This window comes from Colius striatus, chromosome 7, assembly GCF_028858725.1.
Source record: "Colius striatus isolate bColStr4 chromosome 7, bColStr4.1.hap1, whole genome shotgun sequence".
Taxonomy (NCBI): Eukaryota; Metazoa; Chordata; class Aves; order Coliiformes; family Coliidae; genus Colius; species Colius striatus.
In genome coordinates this window covers 24,841,112-24,858,962 of record NC_084765.1, presented here as the reverse complement: position 1 = coordinate 24,858,962, position 17,851 = coordinate 24,841,112, and the positions used below count along the sequence as shown (strand labels likewise).

The 17,851-nt window shown below is 43.5% G+C and overlaps 2 protein-coding genes across 5 annotated transcripts in view; one reads left to right on the top strand and one right to left on the bottom strand.

Moving 5' to 3' along the window:
* MYO1E (myosin IE) overlaps positions 1-10,281 on the top strand; it is a 93,194-nt gene extending 82,913 nt beyond the window's left edge. The window contains exons 26-28 of the mRNA XM_061999321.1: positions 2,474-2,663; positions 8,737-8,906; positions 9,440-10,281. Of these exons, the coding sequence (XP_061855305.1) occupies positions 2,474-2,663; positions 8,737-8,906; positions 9,440-9,516 (437 nt within the window). The 3' untranslated portion in view covers positions 9,517-10,281. The remainder of the gene's footprint in view (positions 1-2,473; positions 2,664-8,736; positions 8,907-9,439) is intronic.
* Positions 870-16,997, bottom strand: CCNB2 (cyclin B2). 4 transcript variants are annotated; one of them, XM_061999323.1, is made up of 10 exons: positions 16,918-16,997; positions 15,842-15,964; positions 15,634-15,759; positions 15,064-15,234; positions 14,832-14,990; positions 14,281-14,517; positions 13,331-13,471; positions 12,036-12,146; positions 11,631-11,750; positions 10,971-10,999 (listed from the first exon to the last, which is right to left on the bottom strand). In XM_061999323.1, exons 1-9 carry the CDS (start codon positions 16,945-16,947, stop codon positions 11,649-11,651), a joined length of 1,200 nt encoding a protein of 399 aa, XP_061855307.1. In that variant the 5' UTR covers positions 16,948-16,997; the 3' UTR covers positions 10,971-10,999; positions 11,631-11,648. The 4 variants fall into 4 exon arrangements, with proteins under 4 accessions (XP_061855309.1, XP_061855308.1, XP_061855307.1 ...); XM_061999325.1 differs by lacking the exons at positions 10,971-10,999; positions 11,631-11,750 and adding an exon at positions 870-928; XM_061999324.1 differs by lacking the exon at positions 11,631-11,750 and having other exon boundaries at positions 10,934-10,999.
* Between the last annotated feature and the right edge of the window lie 854 nt (positions 16,998-17,851).

Sequence of the window (17,851 nt, the reverse complement as noted above, 5' to 3'; positions counted from 1 at the left end):
AACCCTGTAGCCTTCTCCAGTTTCTTTTCAAGGGTAAAAGCTATACCCTTATCAAGCCATAGACAATGCTTTGCAATGAAACTGCTTTCAGTGCCAATAAACAATAGAATGCAATTTATGTCTCATTGTCCAACTTTTTTACATAACAACTTCTGAGACGTATCAGCTGTGCCAGTAAGCAGTGCATGACTTTTTCTGCATGGGATTGATGTGGGTGTTTTACTTCTGCCTTTGAGAGATATGATTAATTTAGCCTATGAACTCAGAGGAGAGAACAATATTGCATTGACCCAACATTTCCCAAGTGGTTTTTTTTACTTACACTCCCAGGCTACTATTTTTTAACAAAGGGTTTTTTTCAGTCAGCTGCTGTCTATGGAGAAGCACAATGCTAATAGTCTAAGTTGGGTGTGCAACCAGTCTTGGTCACCAAATGAACTAGACAGTTCCCAATTCTCATAGCCATGTGACTCAAACTAAGGTCTGCCATGATCTGCAAGAACTGCTTGTAGTAAAGGGGGAAGTTACTGTAGTTAAAGGAGTTTAGCTGTCCACAAACACAGATAGTAAATACTCACACAGAATGAGTTAAAACAAGGAAAATCTCTTTTTAATACTTTAAAAAGTCTTTGAACAGTTTTATAGTGGCATGAAAAAGACAAAAACATTGAAGAAGCCTTGTGCCTGCAGACAAAGCCCAAGCTTGCCTTATATAGGTAACGTAGCTTGGATGTAGAGTCCATTGCACTATTGGATTACCCATAGCTGCAGCAGGGCCTTTTGTAGTTGTATATCCCTCAGTGCTTCTGACAGCTCCTGAGCAGATGTGTCAGCAGAGAGTCCTAACTGGAAGAGCCTGCCTCTGTGTGCAGCAAAACACTGGCTTTTCTGCATGGGATTGATGTCATCTGGGTGTTTCACCTCTGCCCTAGAGAGGAAAAATTAATTTAGCCTGTCAGCTTTGAAGAAAGAACAATATTCTCTTGACGCACTGAATGTTCATGGACACACTGTAGTGGTACAGGCAGAGTAAGCGTACCTGGTGAAGTTTGACTGTCATGCATAAGAGTATCACATTTAAAAGGTGAATAGCAGTCTTTTATAGAGATTTGACATCAATTACAGTAAGATGGGAGGTTTGTTGTTTTTTTAATTCAAACTCCTTTTGTAAAGTAGCCAATTAGAGCTGGAAAAATTAGACTGAGGACAGGTGTTACAAAAGAGTTACTAGACTGTCCAGACTTTCAAGGAGTCTGAAGCAGTTGCAGGATTTGGGCACATTCCTCCTCGAAAGTCACAAACAATTTCCTCTATTCAGCTCTCACGGTGTGGTGAAGTACCCCTGTGGGCCATCATGCTTGATCATTTGAATTGTATTCTGCTATTTTCACATCTGTTTTGAAACTAGTGATGAAGTAGCTGAACAGGCTTCTACATCTAAGTTCAGAATAAAAAACCTTTATTTACATAACCACAATGTATGTGCCATACTAGGTTGAGTCCAAAGTAAGTTTTATATATGAGTTTATGACTACTTAAGCTCTGCCACAGTATCAAGTGAATATCAGAACCAAGGACCAGTTGCTGAATGCAGTAAAGTTTTTCCAAGTGTCATGATCATGAATTCTCCTTTGCACAGCTGTTCATTCTGCTAATTTTCAGCAGGCATAATCCCAATGGAAAAAGGAAAGGATCACCCACAGCATTAAGCAATCTGATTTTTAATGTAAGAATAGTCCCCATTTTATTCAATGGGAGTTTTAGGAATGTAAAGCATGCAGAACTGAGCTCCTTAGGCCGTGATTCTGCAAGTAGCTCAGACACAAGTGAGTTTGTTTTAAATTCAATTTAGGGACATAATTATTTAAAGGCACTTACCTTTGTCATCACCTAGGAAATTCAAACTCCTTTGATTTATCAGAGTAGCAGCAAGGCTTTAAAAAAACCCCAAGCTAAACAAACCCCAACAAACCCAAAAGAAGCACAAAAAACTGGTCCTTGTTAAAATGGAAAAATATTTATAAGAGCTTAAAAAATAGTCTACCCAGTATTCAGGGAGTTGGATGGAGTTTGAACTTCACAAGCAAGAGAGACCACCCCAAGCATTTCTAGTTAACTTTACATCAACTCTTACTTGGATAAAATTGTATACAGTGTTTTAAATAGAGGTGTGGTGGTTACACACTAGCTAACATTAATAAGGTTGAACTCTCTAACCCTCTTGCTTCCTTGTAACATTTAATGCACCTCACAAACTTGAGCACAAGCCCACGAAGACATATGAGAACCCAAAATCAGCAGCAGACCCAAAACTGTATAACTCAAACTTCAAGACCGCAGCATTCCTTCATTTTCAAATTCCTCGGTAGCTGAGTCTCTCTGAATCTGACAGCTGAGCCATCAACAAAAGGAAAAGTTACGTTTATTGAGCTGTAGTTTGGAGTGGTTGTGTTCACATTTTATTTACTTCCAGGTCAGCAGCAAAATGGAGTAATAAGTCCCCCACAGTTTGTACCAGGAAATCAACGGGCCGGTGAGAAAAGCCTATATACAAATATGGCACGACCAACTTTACCACGGCAACTCTCAGGAGGATCAGGCAAGATTTCACAACAACCAGAAAGCTTGGATTTCCTGAAAGTACCTGACCAAGGAGCAGCCGGGTAAGATTTTACATTAAATCTGAAAAAAGGTGTTGATTTTTATAAGTAGCTCCACACATTCCAACTGTTCACGACTGATAAACTTACATTGTGTACCTGGGTGACCAGATTGTGCTACTGAGCTGTGCTCAAAGATATTATCATCTTCCACAGGATTTCAAAACACTTGTTCCATCATACACATTTAGGAATGAAGGTGAACCAGTTCCAATGTAGTGTCTTAAACTTGTATGGTACCTTGTACTTAAGAATATTAAGACACCAGCAGTTTCACCAGGCCATCTTTTGCTTCTGCTTTACAGATCATAACAGCAGGTGTGGTGTTCTATGACAATTGTCATGCCCAGAATAGTTCTTTTGTTTCAGCTTTGACTCCCAACTAACATACCAGACTTGTACTTGTTTTTAGGAGGAAAGCTTGGCAGCATGAGATTCAAGATTATTTCAGCATCATTTGGACATATTCCAGAATATGTTACTATGACGGTCCTACAAGATTTGGGAGTGGGCAGATCTTACTGTTTTAACTAGGTGTTTCCCAATAGCCAAGAATCAAAAGCATCAAAACAATTACCATAACTAGCAGAAATTCAGAACCAAGAAATCAGGGGCCTAGTAGAGGGAAGCAGAACAAGTTTTTCTCCACTTTGAAAAACCATCTTCTCCAGATCTTGACTGAATCAAACCCTCTGATTTTCTGTCAAATATTTATGGGACCTTAGTGCTCCAGAATGTTATAGAGGCCTTAGAAAATTTTAAGTTTTCCAATGATTGAACAGTTTCTACTTTAACTAAGCCCTTGTAGTCTACTCTGTTTAGAACACAAATAGAGCTTTACTATAGTGGGAATTTGAGTGCCACTTCATTGTCAGACTGCTGCCTATTCAGCAATTTTAGTGAAAAACAAAAAAGAAGAAGAAAAAAATCTGGTTTTGAATAAGCATTTTGTGTTTCTCCTTGCTAAAGGACATCCTATTTATATGATATAATTCTGATGTAACCAAGTCTCAGAGAAATTATGATTTGTAACAACTGGTTTTCCAAGGGCACATATTAAATCAACAAGGAAAGTTACATTAGGAGATGGAAAAAAAATCCACTGTGGTAAGGTATAATAACTTTGCATAGTACTGGTTAGTGCAGACACAATTCTATAGTCCACAGCCTTTCTAAACATACATGAGAAATACCTCCTTGTTAAGTAGAAAATCCCCAAGTATGTTGAACAAGTCATCATTCTTATATCTCTGTCCAAATACTGTTGAGGGGAAAACCAAGAGGAAATTCAGACTTCCTGATGAGAACTCTGTATTTTCAGGTTCTTATTAAAGTTCACCAAGATGATCAGGGGACTGGAACATCTTTCACATGAGGAAAGGCTGCAGGAACTGGGGCTGTTTAGTCTGGAAAAGAGGAGACTGGGGAGTGATCTTAGTAACATTTACAAATATCTAAAGGGTAGGTGTTGGGAGGTTGGGACATCCCCTTTTTCTATAGTAGCTAGCAACAGGACAAGGGGTAATGGGATGAAGCTGGAACACAAAAAGTTCCACTTAAATATAAGAAAAAACTGTTTCACTGTTCAGGTGAGGGAGCCCTGGCACAGGCTGCCCAGAGGGGTTGTGGAGTCTCCTTCCTTGGAGGTCTTCAAGACCTGCCTGGACATGTTCCTATGCGACCTGATCTACGTGAACCTGCTTCTGCAGGGGGGTTGGACTAGATGATCTCTAAAGGTCTCTTCCAACCCCTACCATTCTATGATTCTACAATTTAGTGTCCTCCTCAGCTGCTCTTGCTCTAAACAGCCTCTCTCTTTCCCTGCCTTCCAACAGTTTGCTGCCTCCCTCTGTAGTGAGCTAGCCTCTACAGCCCAGCCTCCAACAGATAGCTGGCAGACAGCAGCTAGCTCTGTGTTACACCGGTGCCCTGACTAACTCATTGCAGTCTAAGCCTTCACTTACCCCAACAGCTAGAGTACCATGTATGAAGGTCATGTCAAAGTTTCAAATAAAAACAGAGACACTGCTGTAGTAGGAATTTTTCCTAAAGAAGTACCCAAGTACATCAAAGTCTCCCACAATCCCATTCTAATTCTGCATTCTTTCACCCGTATCATGCATTGTCCACTGTAGTAACGCAGCCATGATGCAGTGGCATGCCACATACATTCAAGGATTTTTAGTGTTGCTCACTAAAGCAGTAGTGGTATTTTAAATCTAGGCTGTCAGTCGTGACCCAGGCTCCTAGTTCTGACAGCAAATCATTTTGGCCAAATATGGAAGAGCTTGCACTTGGAGTGTCCTGGGAGAAATCAAGATAAAGTCAAAACTTTCACCAAGTTTCCACCTGACCTTCTGCAGCCTCTTAACATACTTGCCCCCAGCCCTGAAATATTCGGAGGGATTAGATGGAACAGCTCAGTCCCTTTCTCCAGTGATCACCATGAATGGGAGTTCTTAGAGGCAGAAAAAAATTACTTATTTTTAATTGCATCTGTATTCGTATTAACAGACCCTTCTCAGCTGTCAGTCAGTGGACAAACTCCTTAGCCAATGTTCTGCAGTAGATTCTCCTGTTGGCTTAAGCATTCTGGTTTGTGTGTGATCCAGCAGGCTACAGTACTGATTTAGCCTATTACTTACAAGGTTACTTCTACTAAGCATTAGACACTGCATGGAAAACAAACAAGTATGCAAGGAATTGATAAGACTTTTGGTATCAAAAGATGTGATCAGGGTTCTTAAGCAGGAGCTTTTCAGTTCCTAAATGCAAAGAGTAGAGGAGTCAGTCCTCCAGCAAAATCAGGTATGTAGAGAGTGGCTTTTCAGTTGTACTAGTGGCAGTCCTTTTCCCCCACTATGTACTAAGTGTTAGCCATGAGATACAGTAAGCATATTTAAGAACATTTTTCTTATCAAGATCAGGCTTCAAAGAAGAAATCAGAACCAAGTGGCCACTGATATTTATTTTAACAATTTCAAAATTGTCAACACATGCTAACACTTTCAGGTGCATTTCCATATTTGTAAACTCATAACTTACATGCCTTTACATTGTTTGTCAACTTATTTTGTTAAAGCTGTTTTGCTAATATTAAGACTTCTTTGTCTGAGACTATGGTTCGTGTAACAACAAAAACCTGTAAGCTGTAAGATAAAAAGCCATCACAATTTCTGTCAGACAACTCTGACTAGCACATACATTACTGTAAAATGTAGAGACCACCAAGTACATGAGATAGGAACTGTCAATGTTTAGTTAAAAAGATCAGTTGTGTCATATCACAATTCCCAGCGTTATGGGTACACACCAACACTCCATCTGTTTAGTCTTAGGTATTTACAAGGATGATGAGCACATAGTAAAGCCTCTATCAGTTATTTAAAATGTCATTTCTTATCTATGTAATCCACGGGAAGGAAAAAAAAAATACCCCAACAAAGCAGTCTGTATTAGAGTGACATCTTCAGTGCCTGCCCTAGTTCTCACTAAAAACTGTGTATGCTCAAGGCTGGTAGAAAAGGAACTCCAGAACAGCCACAGCAGTAATTGCAATCAGAACAAGTAGAGAATAGTCTCTCTCTGGATTTGGTAGAAGTCAGGCTTCTCTGCAAGAAACCACAAGTAAGACAGAAGAGCGCTTAGTAGCACCGGTTATGATTCTGAGGGAAGAGGCAGGGAGAAAAGAGGATGTTGGGGAGTGAGGGTTGGGTGATTGTTTTTGTTCTTTTGCTTTTGTTGTGGCTTGGTTTTTTTTTTCTTTCAAAGCAAGTCAGGGCTGTAGGCAACATGCAGTAGCAATATGGATGCTACCATGTAAGGTAATGGAATAGCTAAAAAGGGCCTGGTAATTTCTTGTCCCTGAACATTCCAAGAGAGGAGTTACTTCCTGGCTAGTACACCCCACAAGTTCATGGAGTTGCATTTCCTGAAGCCTAAAAATGGTATTTTGGTCAGAAATTGTGGAAAGTGCTGATTCTGAGTGAGGGGAGTGCAGCCCAATGAGGATAATTTCCAGTGGGCGTTGGAACAAGTAGGTGATTAATAACGTGACTGTACCTCTGTGTGGAGTCAGGAACTGTGGTGCTTTGACATGGTGTATTCAATGCTTCGTTAATGGCAATAATACCATATTCTGAGCACACGGACCAAAAAACCCTACCCCATATGTTAATTGCTGTGATGTTTCTACAGCAGAGTTGCCTACCCCGTGCTGAGGCCCCTTTCCGTGCGGGCTCCGGGGCTGCGGAAAGGCCGCTGGCCCGGGCCGGCCCGCGCCTCCCTTCAGGCCGCGAGGCGCGCGCCCTCTGCTGGCGGCCCCGGGCGCGGCAGGCTCGTGGGCAGGGCGCCTGAGGGCCCAACTGCTGTGGCCCTTGGCCAGCACAAGCATTAGGGACCCAAGCAGTCATCTAGCCCAACGCACAGGTCATTTCTCAAATAATTCCATTCCCCAAACCAGCCAGGCCCATGTAGGAGTAGAGGAGGCAGGTATGCCTGACTCTTGAGGGGATGGGCTGGTTCATCCAGATCTTGTTTAGGGCCATGCCCAGCACTACTGTCCTCAAGTCTCTCCAGTACATCCATGCTATGAAAGAGGTCTTACAGCAGTGTGGTGGTTTGACCCCGTTTGGATGCCAAGTGCCCACCACGCCGCTCTATCATCCCCTCCTCAACAAGCCAGGGAGGGGAGAAAATAAGAGGGGAGCCATGTGGGTTGAGATAAAAGCAGTTTAATAAAGAAATAGCAAAGCCACACATATGAGAAGCAAGGCACTCATATTTACACTGCTGATTGGCTCATTTTACACCAAGATGATTGACTTTGGTCAGTAATTCTTCACTGTGCAACAGTGCTTGTCAGGTCAGTCCATTCATCTCCCAGAAACAGCTACAAGCCAGGCACTTAGTCAGCAGTACGCTTTCCAGACAGCTGAAGTTGATACATTTAGGGAGCACCTAATCGTTCTGACTCCTGTACCTGCAACTCGTTTTGACTGAGGGCAGTGTCAGGATGTCTAATCATCACACGGGTGATTTAAAAACCTGATGTCATCTGACTCCCACGGGACCATGGCCTAGGGACGGGGGATCTGCACCACCATGGTATCCTATCCCAAGCAAAGTCAATTCATGCAGAACCACAGGAGAAAATCCTCTCGCCCAGTATAAAAATTGAGAAGGGAAATGCTGGTAACCCATACCAAAGCTCATTGTCTGGTACAGTTCACTACACAGACTTAAAACTAGACAGATGAATTGACAAAAACTACGTCTAGGACTTGGTATAAGTAACAATAAACCTTTTCTGTAAGAGCTGTGTAATGTTACCATGGCATTGCTTGACATGCTCACAGTTCACTCACCTTCACATCACTGCACCAGTTCTAGTCATTCAGCACAAATTAATTATTTTAAACTGACATGTTGCATCTAATACCTGATCTCTCTTCCAGCCTTTATTAACTGATGAGCTGGCAAAATGCATTTCTTCCCTCTTTCCCCCTTCCAAATCTTTGGAGTGGTCACAGCTGTGACAAAGAGTTTGTGCAGCATCTCCCCTCCTGCTTCACAGTTGACTATAACAGAACAAAGTCCATAGACTTCCCTGGGATCTGAGGCAACTTAAAAGAGATGCTGTCTCTCTTGCAGCTTAGTCACAAGAATGGTAAAGTAGCAAGTTGTGAACTAGAACTTTGTTTTTAATATTGGAAACTAAATCCCTGGTGAAGTTGGGGCATGGAGAGACAAACTAAGCTGTGTAGATTCCAAGATATGCATGAGCTGCATGTGCACATTTGTTTCCATTTCAGCCTGAGCACTAAAATGTCTCCTATGCCTTTCAGCTGCTGTTGGGACGTTTTGTTTTTCTACCTTTCAGTAGGAAAGGAACAGCAACGCTGTCACTTTACATAGGGAAGGCTTTGATATTTCTAATTGTTGTGATATTTAAGAGAATCTTTATTCCCTTGTTCTGAAGTATTCTTTAGAAGCAATTCATTAGGACAGAGGGGCTGATAAAGCTTAGGTTCAAGCCCTAAGTTTTGAAGCACATTGATATTTTCTCTCCCTTTAGTGTTCGCAGGCAGACAACAAACCGACCTCCACCAGCTGGAGGAAGGCCTAAACCACAGCCAAAACCCAAGCCTCAGGTACCACAGTGCAGGGCGCTGTATGCTTACGATGCTCAGGACACAGATGAACTTAGCTTTAATGCCAACGACGTGATTGATATCATTAAAGAAGGTACGTACAGATAAAAGGTTTTCTTACTCAAGTTCTAAACTTGAAGGTAGCCTATCCTGAGTAGTTACATCATGACATCAAGCCACCCCACAGCTACCTTCCCTCATTAGGCTTGTAAACATCTATGACAGCCTAGGGAAGAGACAAGTCTCCACCCTCACATGAAACCTGTTCATTTAAAAAGCAGGTCAGAGACAGATCAATAGTGTATGCATTAGTTAGTACTGCAGAGTGGCAAGTTTAGTTATAGAGAAATTCTGTCACATGCTCCTACCGAAAATTAGCTTAAACCACAGCTATAATACAAGAACCAAATGGTAATAAAACAATTCCAACTCTCTGGGTCTCCAAAACAACCTTGTAAGGTGTAGCAATAAGGTGGAAAGATCAGCAAGCCCAGGTTCTTGAAATAATTTCTCATCGGTCCTTCAGAATGCAGCACTCACTGCATGGAATAGCTTTGCAAGGCTGCCTCAAAAAACATACAACAGGTTTGCAGAACCTCACTACATACCTTGTTTGCTTTGTCACAGATCCTTCTGGCTGGTGGACAGGAAGACTACGAGGGAAACAAGGTCTGTTTCCCAACAATTACGTCACAAAGATATAAGAGACTGTCAGACGAAAATTGACATGAAGTTATCAGTGGTTGAAGATATCTCCCCTTGCCTTCAGGACGCTGTTCTTCTGAGATCTGCCATTCTCAGCAGTATTTTCATTCAGTAATATGAGCAGGAAGAAAATTACCCACAGCACAGACTTGGATCTTTTCTCTCAGAAGCATACAGCAATGGACATACTGACCAATTATTTATTGTATTTAAAACCTGGTTTTAGCACCTAGTAAGTGAAGACTGCTCAAACCTACTATCTTCCTAAAACAGAGAAGTGCTTAGCAGTCTGGGATCAGGGACTTTGAAAGGGGTGTATTTAATAAGTGCCTTCAGCTGAATATCAGTAACCTTTTTAATTATCTACTGAAGAGAATGTTAAATGCACGCTTCCTCTGATGCAGATCGTTCTGGGGGACGTTAAGTATGCTGCTATACATCAAGATTTGGGCTTATTCGGCATATTACCATCTAAGAACCTACTGTGATGGTGTATTTAAGTGATTCTGTACAGAGTTGTAATGGAACTGGTTTGTGTTTGCTGATGTGCTTAGGGACTCCAACAGGCACTATGCAAGTTAAAACAGATCACATAGTACTGTATGCTAAACAGCGTTGCCTTCTCCAAGATTTATATTATAATATGGCTGGCCCATGTTGGATTTATGTTTAATGCTGTACGTGTTTTAAGAAGTCTTTATGCAGAGCTGTACATTTATAGAAACAGATCATATACTGTATATAAAAACTGAGTATGATAGAAACATGTATGAATGTATAATGTAGTATTCCACTGTTCTTATTCATGAAGTAGTTCTACTCGCATTTCTATGCCAGGTACTTACAGATATGCACTACGCTCCTTTTAAATGGCAAAAAGCAGAATTATTGCTTAGGTCGGATTGCCTCCCACACCAGAGCGGCTGTCGCTTGCCCTGCAGTTACCAGCATTCATGCTTTGCCTTCTGAACCTCCATAAAATAAAACACAATCAGCAGTTAGCTGAACAGGTCTGTGCTCTGTGCAGTTTGTTTCCGGTTACATATACAGATTCCTTTACAGCTATATATGTGGGATTATACTACACTGATTTCTAAAGTAAAAATTCCCCTCCTTTTCTCCAAACCATTTTCAGTACGTCCAGAGGAAGTGTTGTGCACTACTTTCTTGTTAGGAGCAGTTAAAAAACTCCTGCAAGCTGCAGAAAAGCTTTAAGCTAGAGCTTAAAATCCTTGAATCCCCATCCTCCTAAGCCTGACTGTAGAAGCTGTTTCTGGAAGTCCAGGGGCAAATGATATACATACAAGGAATAAAACATGTTTTTCAAAAGACTGTTGGCAGTTATGTGCTAGGCTTACTTATTCAATGGAGAGAAGTCTCCTGCTTGAGGAGATAAAAACCAATAGCTTCAACATCCTTCCCACGGCAGAAGCATTGAGTTCTTGCCTTCTACATCACAGCCAGCACACTCATGAAGAAACACTGTGAGAAGGGAGGCAATGAGTTCAGTATAATAGCATCATAGGAGACTTTGAATTTTCCTATCTCAGCTCCCTTTGTTTACAAAACAAAAATGATAGAACATACATTGTCTAATGCTCATCTAAAACCAAAGATATACAGGCTGGTATCTGTTAACAGCCAGCCTAGTACTTTCCCCGAACTGGAAGGCAACAAGCTCAAAGAAAGAAATCCTGCATACTTCTTTGGGACAAGGCCCTGAAATAAATTATGTATTTAGTATGCTTTCAGGTACACCAAGAGCTGTCTGCTCTTTTTTACCTTGAGTGGAAACATACTAAATATTACCCAGTGTAAATCCTGGAGCTTCTCGTTGGAAACCACCGAGGACAATCATCCACATCCAACTGCAAGTTGGATCAATCACCAGTGTCCTCCTTGCACACTGGATGGCAGACATGTCTAAGCAGTGCCTTAAAGATTCAGTCTCAACATTGTGGGTTTTTTTTAAAAGGAAAGAAGCTTTATTTCTAGAGCACTGTATTACAAAGCAAGTTTAAAATTTCCCCTTCAGAGCGGGTCCGAGGTGCCTGGAATGCTATACACAACGAGCAGTAGTTTTGCAACAAGCAGACAGGAACAAAGTGCATACACCACCAGGGCCTGGCTCTCATAGGAGTGAGGAAGCCAGGTCCTTGATCATATCACTGCTCAGTTGAGGGATAGTGCTGATCATCAGTAGTTTGCTACTTGCATACTTGTTCTTTATAGCCTGTAGAGGTAGAGGAAGACTGTTAGAAAAGATTCACATGTAAAGTAATTCTATGTTCAGGCAGGTACTTTTGGGTCAGTTAGCTTGACCACTTAGAAAACAAAGAAGCAAAGTTGAAAATTTAACAGGTTGCAAGTATTGGGAGCAGTTTGTCTACAATCTCACAGGCTTGCCCAAGTAGCACATGCGTTATGGCAACATACAGAACATCTACTTAAGAAGCCACAACATGCAGGAAAGGTGTTTTTAAGACATTATAAAGATGATTTAAGTGATTATACTTACAGTGTATTTTGTTAACTTCTCATTTACTTTGATCACATTCTTGGCTATATGCTTCATAGTCATCACAAGGCTGTCTTCTGTATACCCAGTGTAGTACTGCTGCTTTGTATCCTGAAATGTGACAGAAAAATTTGGGGGTTTACAAAGTGGGGATTGCTGCTCAAGGCACAATCACTTCAGATGGCAAATGCTCTAAGCTTCATGTGCTAGTGTTCAGTGCTAGAAACCATAGTACTGTCAGTTTGGGTCACAGATCCAGAATAACTTCTCTTGTGCAGTAGAAGTCCGGACACATCAATGCCAAGAATTCTGTTTCATCGCTGCACGGAGGATGGAAGAAGCAACCCTTGCAAGAGTAACCACTAGCTAATTACTAATCAATTCAATCAACTAAAGGAAAACACTCCTAACAACAGGAGTGATTAAAATACTGTCATAGGTTTGTGTAGACACTTTTTGCTTGGTAACAGGGGAAGGAATCTGCTGTGCTGGTCCCAGTAATCAGTTCTTGAAACATCCCCCAGCTCTGAGGTGCACCCACCTCCAGTTTAGCTGGGCCAGTCTGGTGCCATCACTATTTAAGAAGGGAAATCTGCAGTAGAAGAGCAGATGAACTGGTACAAGATGGAGGTGACCATGCAGACCCCACAGTCAGAGGAAGAAGGAAGGAGAGCTGGGCTAGAGCACCCTCTGCAGCCCACCATGAGAACGTTGGCTGTGCCCCTGCAACCCTTGGAGGGCAATGGCAGGACGGAGAGCCACCAGCAGCTCCAGGTGAGTGCGCCCTGACAGGCAGGAGACCGCGTGAGAAGGCGGCCCTGGCGCAGGCTGTGCTGGAGAGCCCATGGGCCACACCAGAGCGGCCTGAGCAGGACTGCTGGGTGTGAGGGACTCTGTGGTGGAGCAGGGAGGGCAAGCCAGGAACCCGTCTGTCTTGAGGAGAGACAAGTGGTGGAGATGACGGACTGGAACTCCCATTCCCTGTCCCCCTGAGCCGTTCTGGGGAAGGAAATCAGGGCTCTGAGCCCAGGAAGAGGGGATGGGTGGAGCAGAGGCGGTCTTAAAGGGCTGGTTGTGCTCTTCATCATTGTACCACTCTGTGTTGTTTCCTGTTTGTTATGTTTTTGTTTACGTTTTTGGTTGGTGGGGTATAAATTTTTTTCTTTCTTGCTCAAACTGAGCAGTCTTGTCTGTTTTGCCTGGGCTTGTCTTAGAGTGTTCCTAAGGCCTTTGGTACTTATGGCTGATCATGGTCCTTTGTTCCTAGAGGGGCCTAAACCAGGACAAGATCTTACCCATTTGTTATGTCCTAGAATCTTCTGGGATAAGCATAAGGCAGCAGCTGCAATCTCTGAAGGACGATGATGCACCATGTCATAGTCTATCAGCGTCAGCTCCATTAGGTATTTTGCTAGTGTATGTTGCTTAGCATCAGCCTACCAGATTGAGAGTTTGTTAATCCACAAAGTTTCACTTCACCTTACAATAATTCCAGAATATTTACTGTATTCATTAACTGATAAAATACAGTCAACAAAATCCATACTCTTGAACAAGCACTCATGTCAAAATTGAAACCAGAGTCCAGACCAGTCTAGTCTAGCAGCCATTTGGAATTGAGACACAAAGTCACATGATGGATTTCAACAGAAAACTGCATTATCAGGCACTGCTGTGCCCAAGTAGCTCCCTATGTAATAGACAAAAGTAGGGGAAAGAAGTAGAAATGAGTGAAGGAGCTCCTTATTAAAGCAGTCAGCTAACTTCAAGAGTTGCCTACTGGTCTTTTGAGGTAACTGAAGCCCACTTGCAAGTGCACCCAGTTCACTTCAATGTAACCACTGAGGTGGCAAATAAGGGTCAGGCTATAGAGACTTTATCATCTTTTGAATCTGAAATTGTACATTTGCATACAAACTTCTTCTTACTATAGAATTCCCTGATCACCACACAAATGGTTAATCCAAAAGCAAGGGTTCTGCTCTAGGGTATGTTTAGTTTAACAGTAAAATTACTGCCAGTAAGACTGCACACAGGCCCCAGCCAATACAGACATGAACTGTTGTTACTGGTTGCCACAGTATGTTGTAACCTTACTCCACATAGTGGAGTTTCACAGATGAGTATTACTTGATCCAGTATTTAAGCAGAAAGCAAGTAAGATCACATTATTAAAATGCCAGAAACAATCCCGACAGACTTTACACATATAGTAAAGTTCCAGGTAATAAGGACAAGTACTTACCTCTCCAGCTTTTGATGCTCTTCTTAAGAAATGAATTGGAAGAGGTCGCCCCAAATTAAAGTTTAACTCTTTAAGAATTATCATCTCCATTTCTCTAACTTCCCTACTGGTGTAGGCATTGTCAGTAATGTAAACAAAGTCTGCTACATCAGGAGAGTACATCTCTTCATATTTTGAAGCTAGAAGCATTGCTGTTACACCCACCAGCTGAAGTCTCTTACGAGGTACTGGATGACTCTGCAATACAGGAGTTAAAAAAAAGGCCTGAAAATGTCAAACTCTATATAACAGATTCTAATTTATCACAGTTTAAAACATCAGTATGACAGTGCTTCTTCTTAAATGAGATGTTCCAGTTTGAGTCAGAAGTGTCCCTATAATGACATGCTTGAAGAGGACCACAGCCTCAGAGTTAAGATGCTACATTATAGAGAGCTCTACCACAACAATCACATTTTGTAGGTTCTGAGATTTATAAAGAAATGATAAATCCTAAATGTCTTTAAAAGAGTTAAAAAATCCAAAGATGAGCTGAAAAGTATCTTACTTACCTGTAAGAAGCGATCTATGAGTGCAATACACATATAGAGTGTTTCCTGCAAAAGCTGGAATCTTGAATGGACCTGGACAAGCCAGTCGACTAAGATGGCACGCATCCGCCCATTGATCGCCTTCCCATCGAGGTAATGTGGGTGGACTGACTGCTGCAGCTGCAGGAGAGACAGCTGTGTGAGCAACAACATTAACACTCTACTACGGAAGCACAGGCTGGGGATGCCATACCTCAAGCTCTCTCAGGTACAGATAAATATCTTTTACATAGTCACTACACAGCTGGGGATTCTCCTTGTCCTCAGCGTCTATGTCTTCCACGTTGTTGAGTAAGACATCAGAGAAGGCTTGGCACAAATCCTCCTCTTGCATAGACACATCCATGGGGACAGGAGACTGAACCTAAGGAACAGATCACAGCGCTTACATATCTACTGTTTTAAGCTGAAATATTGTTTCATTTCCACATTTTTCTAGTTACTAATACAATGTTGTAAGATAAGAGTTAAAACTGAGCTTGCATTCTAGCACAGCAAGCCTTCAGCAAGATGCCATGCAGACAGAATCAGCAAACCTTCTAGTAATCACTAAATAAAGCAGAAACTTAATCCAGTACACTTCAATAGCTAGTTCTGCCACTTGAATGTTAGCCTTTAAGCACCACATGCATTAAACCAAAACCTCAGTATAGAAGTTTTGCTTTTTTAGCAAAGAAACAGAGTATATCTACAAAGTGCTCTGAAGTTAGAGCTCTAAGGTGCAAATCAAATTAAGAATCAGAACAGTACAACTGCTTCATACCTTTGGAACAACAGTTTCTTTGGATGCTTGACGCACAACAGCCACAGGTTTAGGCAGTTGAGTTACATTTGTCGTCTTACTAGGTCCTTTTGTAGGCTTTATGGATGCTTTGGGGCATTCTGTTTTCTATAGTGAGAAACAATTACTATCAGGTAGAGAGCTCGTAATACATCTTTTCCTTATAGATAGGCTTCAAATGTTCCTTTACCTTTGTTATCTGTGGTCTTCTTGAGGCAAATTTGTTTCCTATTTCTTCCAAAACAGCCCTTTTGCCAGTAACTTGAGGTTTGGCTTTAAGTTCAACCGCAGCATTCTCCATCCGTCTAGTGAGCTAAAATAATACAGTTTAAGAGCCAGATATGAGCTTTCTTTAATTTTCAGATGTCTAACTCCATGATACACTTACCACCACTGTATCGGTGTACCTCTGTGTGTCATCCATTACACAACCAGTTTATATTTCACATCTGTTCACCCATACTCAAGAGAAAGAAATCATCTCTGTGTAGGTTTCAGAGAGTACCTCGCTCTCCGAATCTGTTGCAAGGTTAATGCAATGCACCATCTCGCTCTTCCTCATTGAAACTTTTTAAGAGTCTTTACTTGCCACTAAGCTATTTATTGTATGTACATGCTTTGTAACTATAGCAGTATTCTCATGAAAATGAACAAAACCATTTCTTCCTTACACATATACCCTGTAATTTAAAGTGTGATGTTATGCAAACAAAAATAAGCACCCTTTGTTATGCCAATAAACCATCAGGTTTCACGAGTTTCTCGCAGAATTTAAACCATTAGACAGTCCCTGTAGGAAGTGGTTCTTGTATTCCCTCCCTTCCCGCCCCCTTCTGTTAGGCAGCTTTAACTTTCTCCCTCCCTCTCTCATGCCCTCCCCTCGCTGGGAAGGAAGGAGGAGACGGCCAAAGCCAGGCGCACGCTGAGGGCACAAGTGAAGCCCCGCGCCCGCCAACGCAGGGGGACGCCGGCAGCGCGCACCCCCCTCACTCCTCCCTCAAACCTCAGCCCGGCCTCATGCTTCTCCCCTCCCCGCGCCGCTCCGGCCGTTGCTCGAACGCGCAAAAGCACAGGGGGTGCAGGTCCAGATAATGACCTGAGATTCACCAGCACCCCCCCCTCCCCCGACACAGCCTTCTCGCGCAGCCCCAGCGCTTCGCCGCCCGAGAGAAAAGAACGGCGAGAGCCTAGGGACGGCTCGCCCGCCCCGCTCCCCGTCCTTCGCGCTGACTCCCGTCCCCCGTCCGCGGCGCAGACAGCACTCACGGCAGCGCGGCGCGTCACCGGCACAGCCATGGCGCGGAGCTCGGGGAGGCCGCTGCGCTGCTGCTGAGCGTCCGGCCGCCGTGCCCAGCAAAGCCAGCGACTGCGGCCGCGTGCGCCGCGGCGCCGCTTAAACCCCCGCCCGGCCCGCCATTGGCCAGCTTCGTACGATGCACACGCCGGATTGGCCACGTCCCGCGGCCCCTCCCGCACAGGAAGCGGGTGCAACCACCTCCGGCACGCCGGCCGCTGCGGGGGGAGCTGGCGCCTGCGCCCCGAGGCAGAGGGGCGGCCGCGCTGCCTCCCCCCGCCCCGCTCCGTGTTCAGCCGAGCCCGAGGCCACACAACGAAATCCGGGCTTGGAAAGGCGCATCCCGCGCAGCAACCGCAGCCGCGAGGCCGGGCTCATAAAAGGCCTTCGGGAGCTGCCACGGTGCGCCCAGCTTGCGAGAGGCAGAGTAGGGGAGAGGCGGGCGGCGGGAGGAGACGAGCCCGGGCCCGCCGGCACGGCGGCTGCCACAGCGCTTAGCGAGGCTGGGGCGGGACGCACCCCTGACCCGGGAGCCGGCCGCACGGTGCGCCGCCGAGGTGGCCCGGTGGGGAACTAGTCCGAACAGACGCACCTTAGAGCTTTCGCGTGAAATTTCAGATAGCGTATGAGGAAGACACATAAGCCAGCCCGTACTGAACTCTTCAGCGGTCCGTTTCATCACTAGTCCTGAGATTCAGGAACTTGAACTCTAGACAACTTGTGGTAAACTGAGAGAAGAGCCTAACTACAGCTATTCCGCAGTCTCCCCCCGTGGGCATTGTATGTTTACTCTCATATGCCCAAGTTAATATGTTTTTACCCTTCGTTAGGGCAGTCTTCTTGCACTCCTAAGTTATCAACGTAGTTAACTGCGGCTAAATGTTGATCCTTCACTGAGAACTGAGA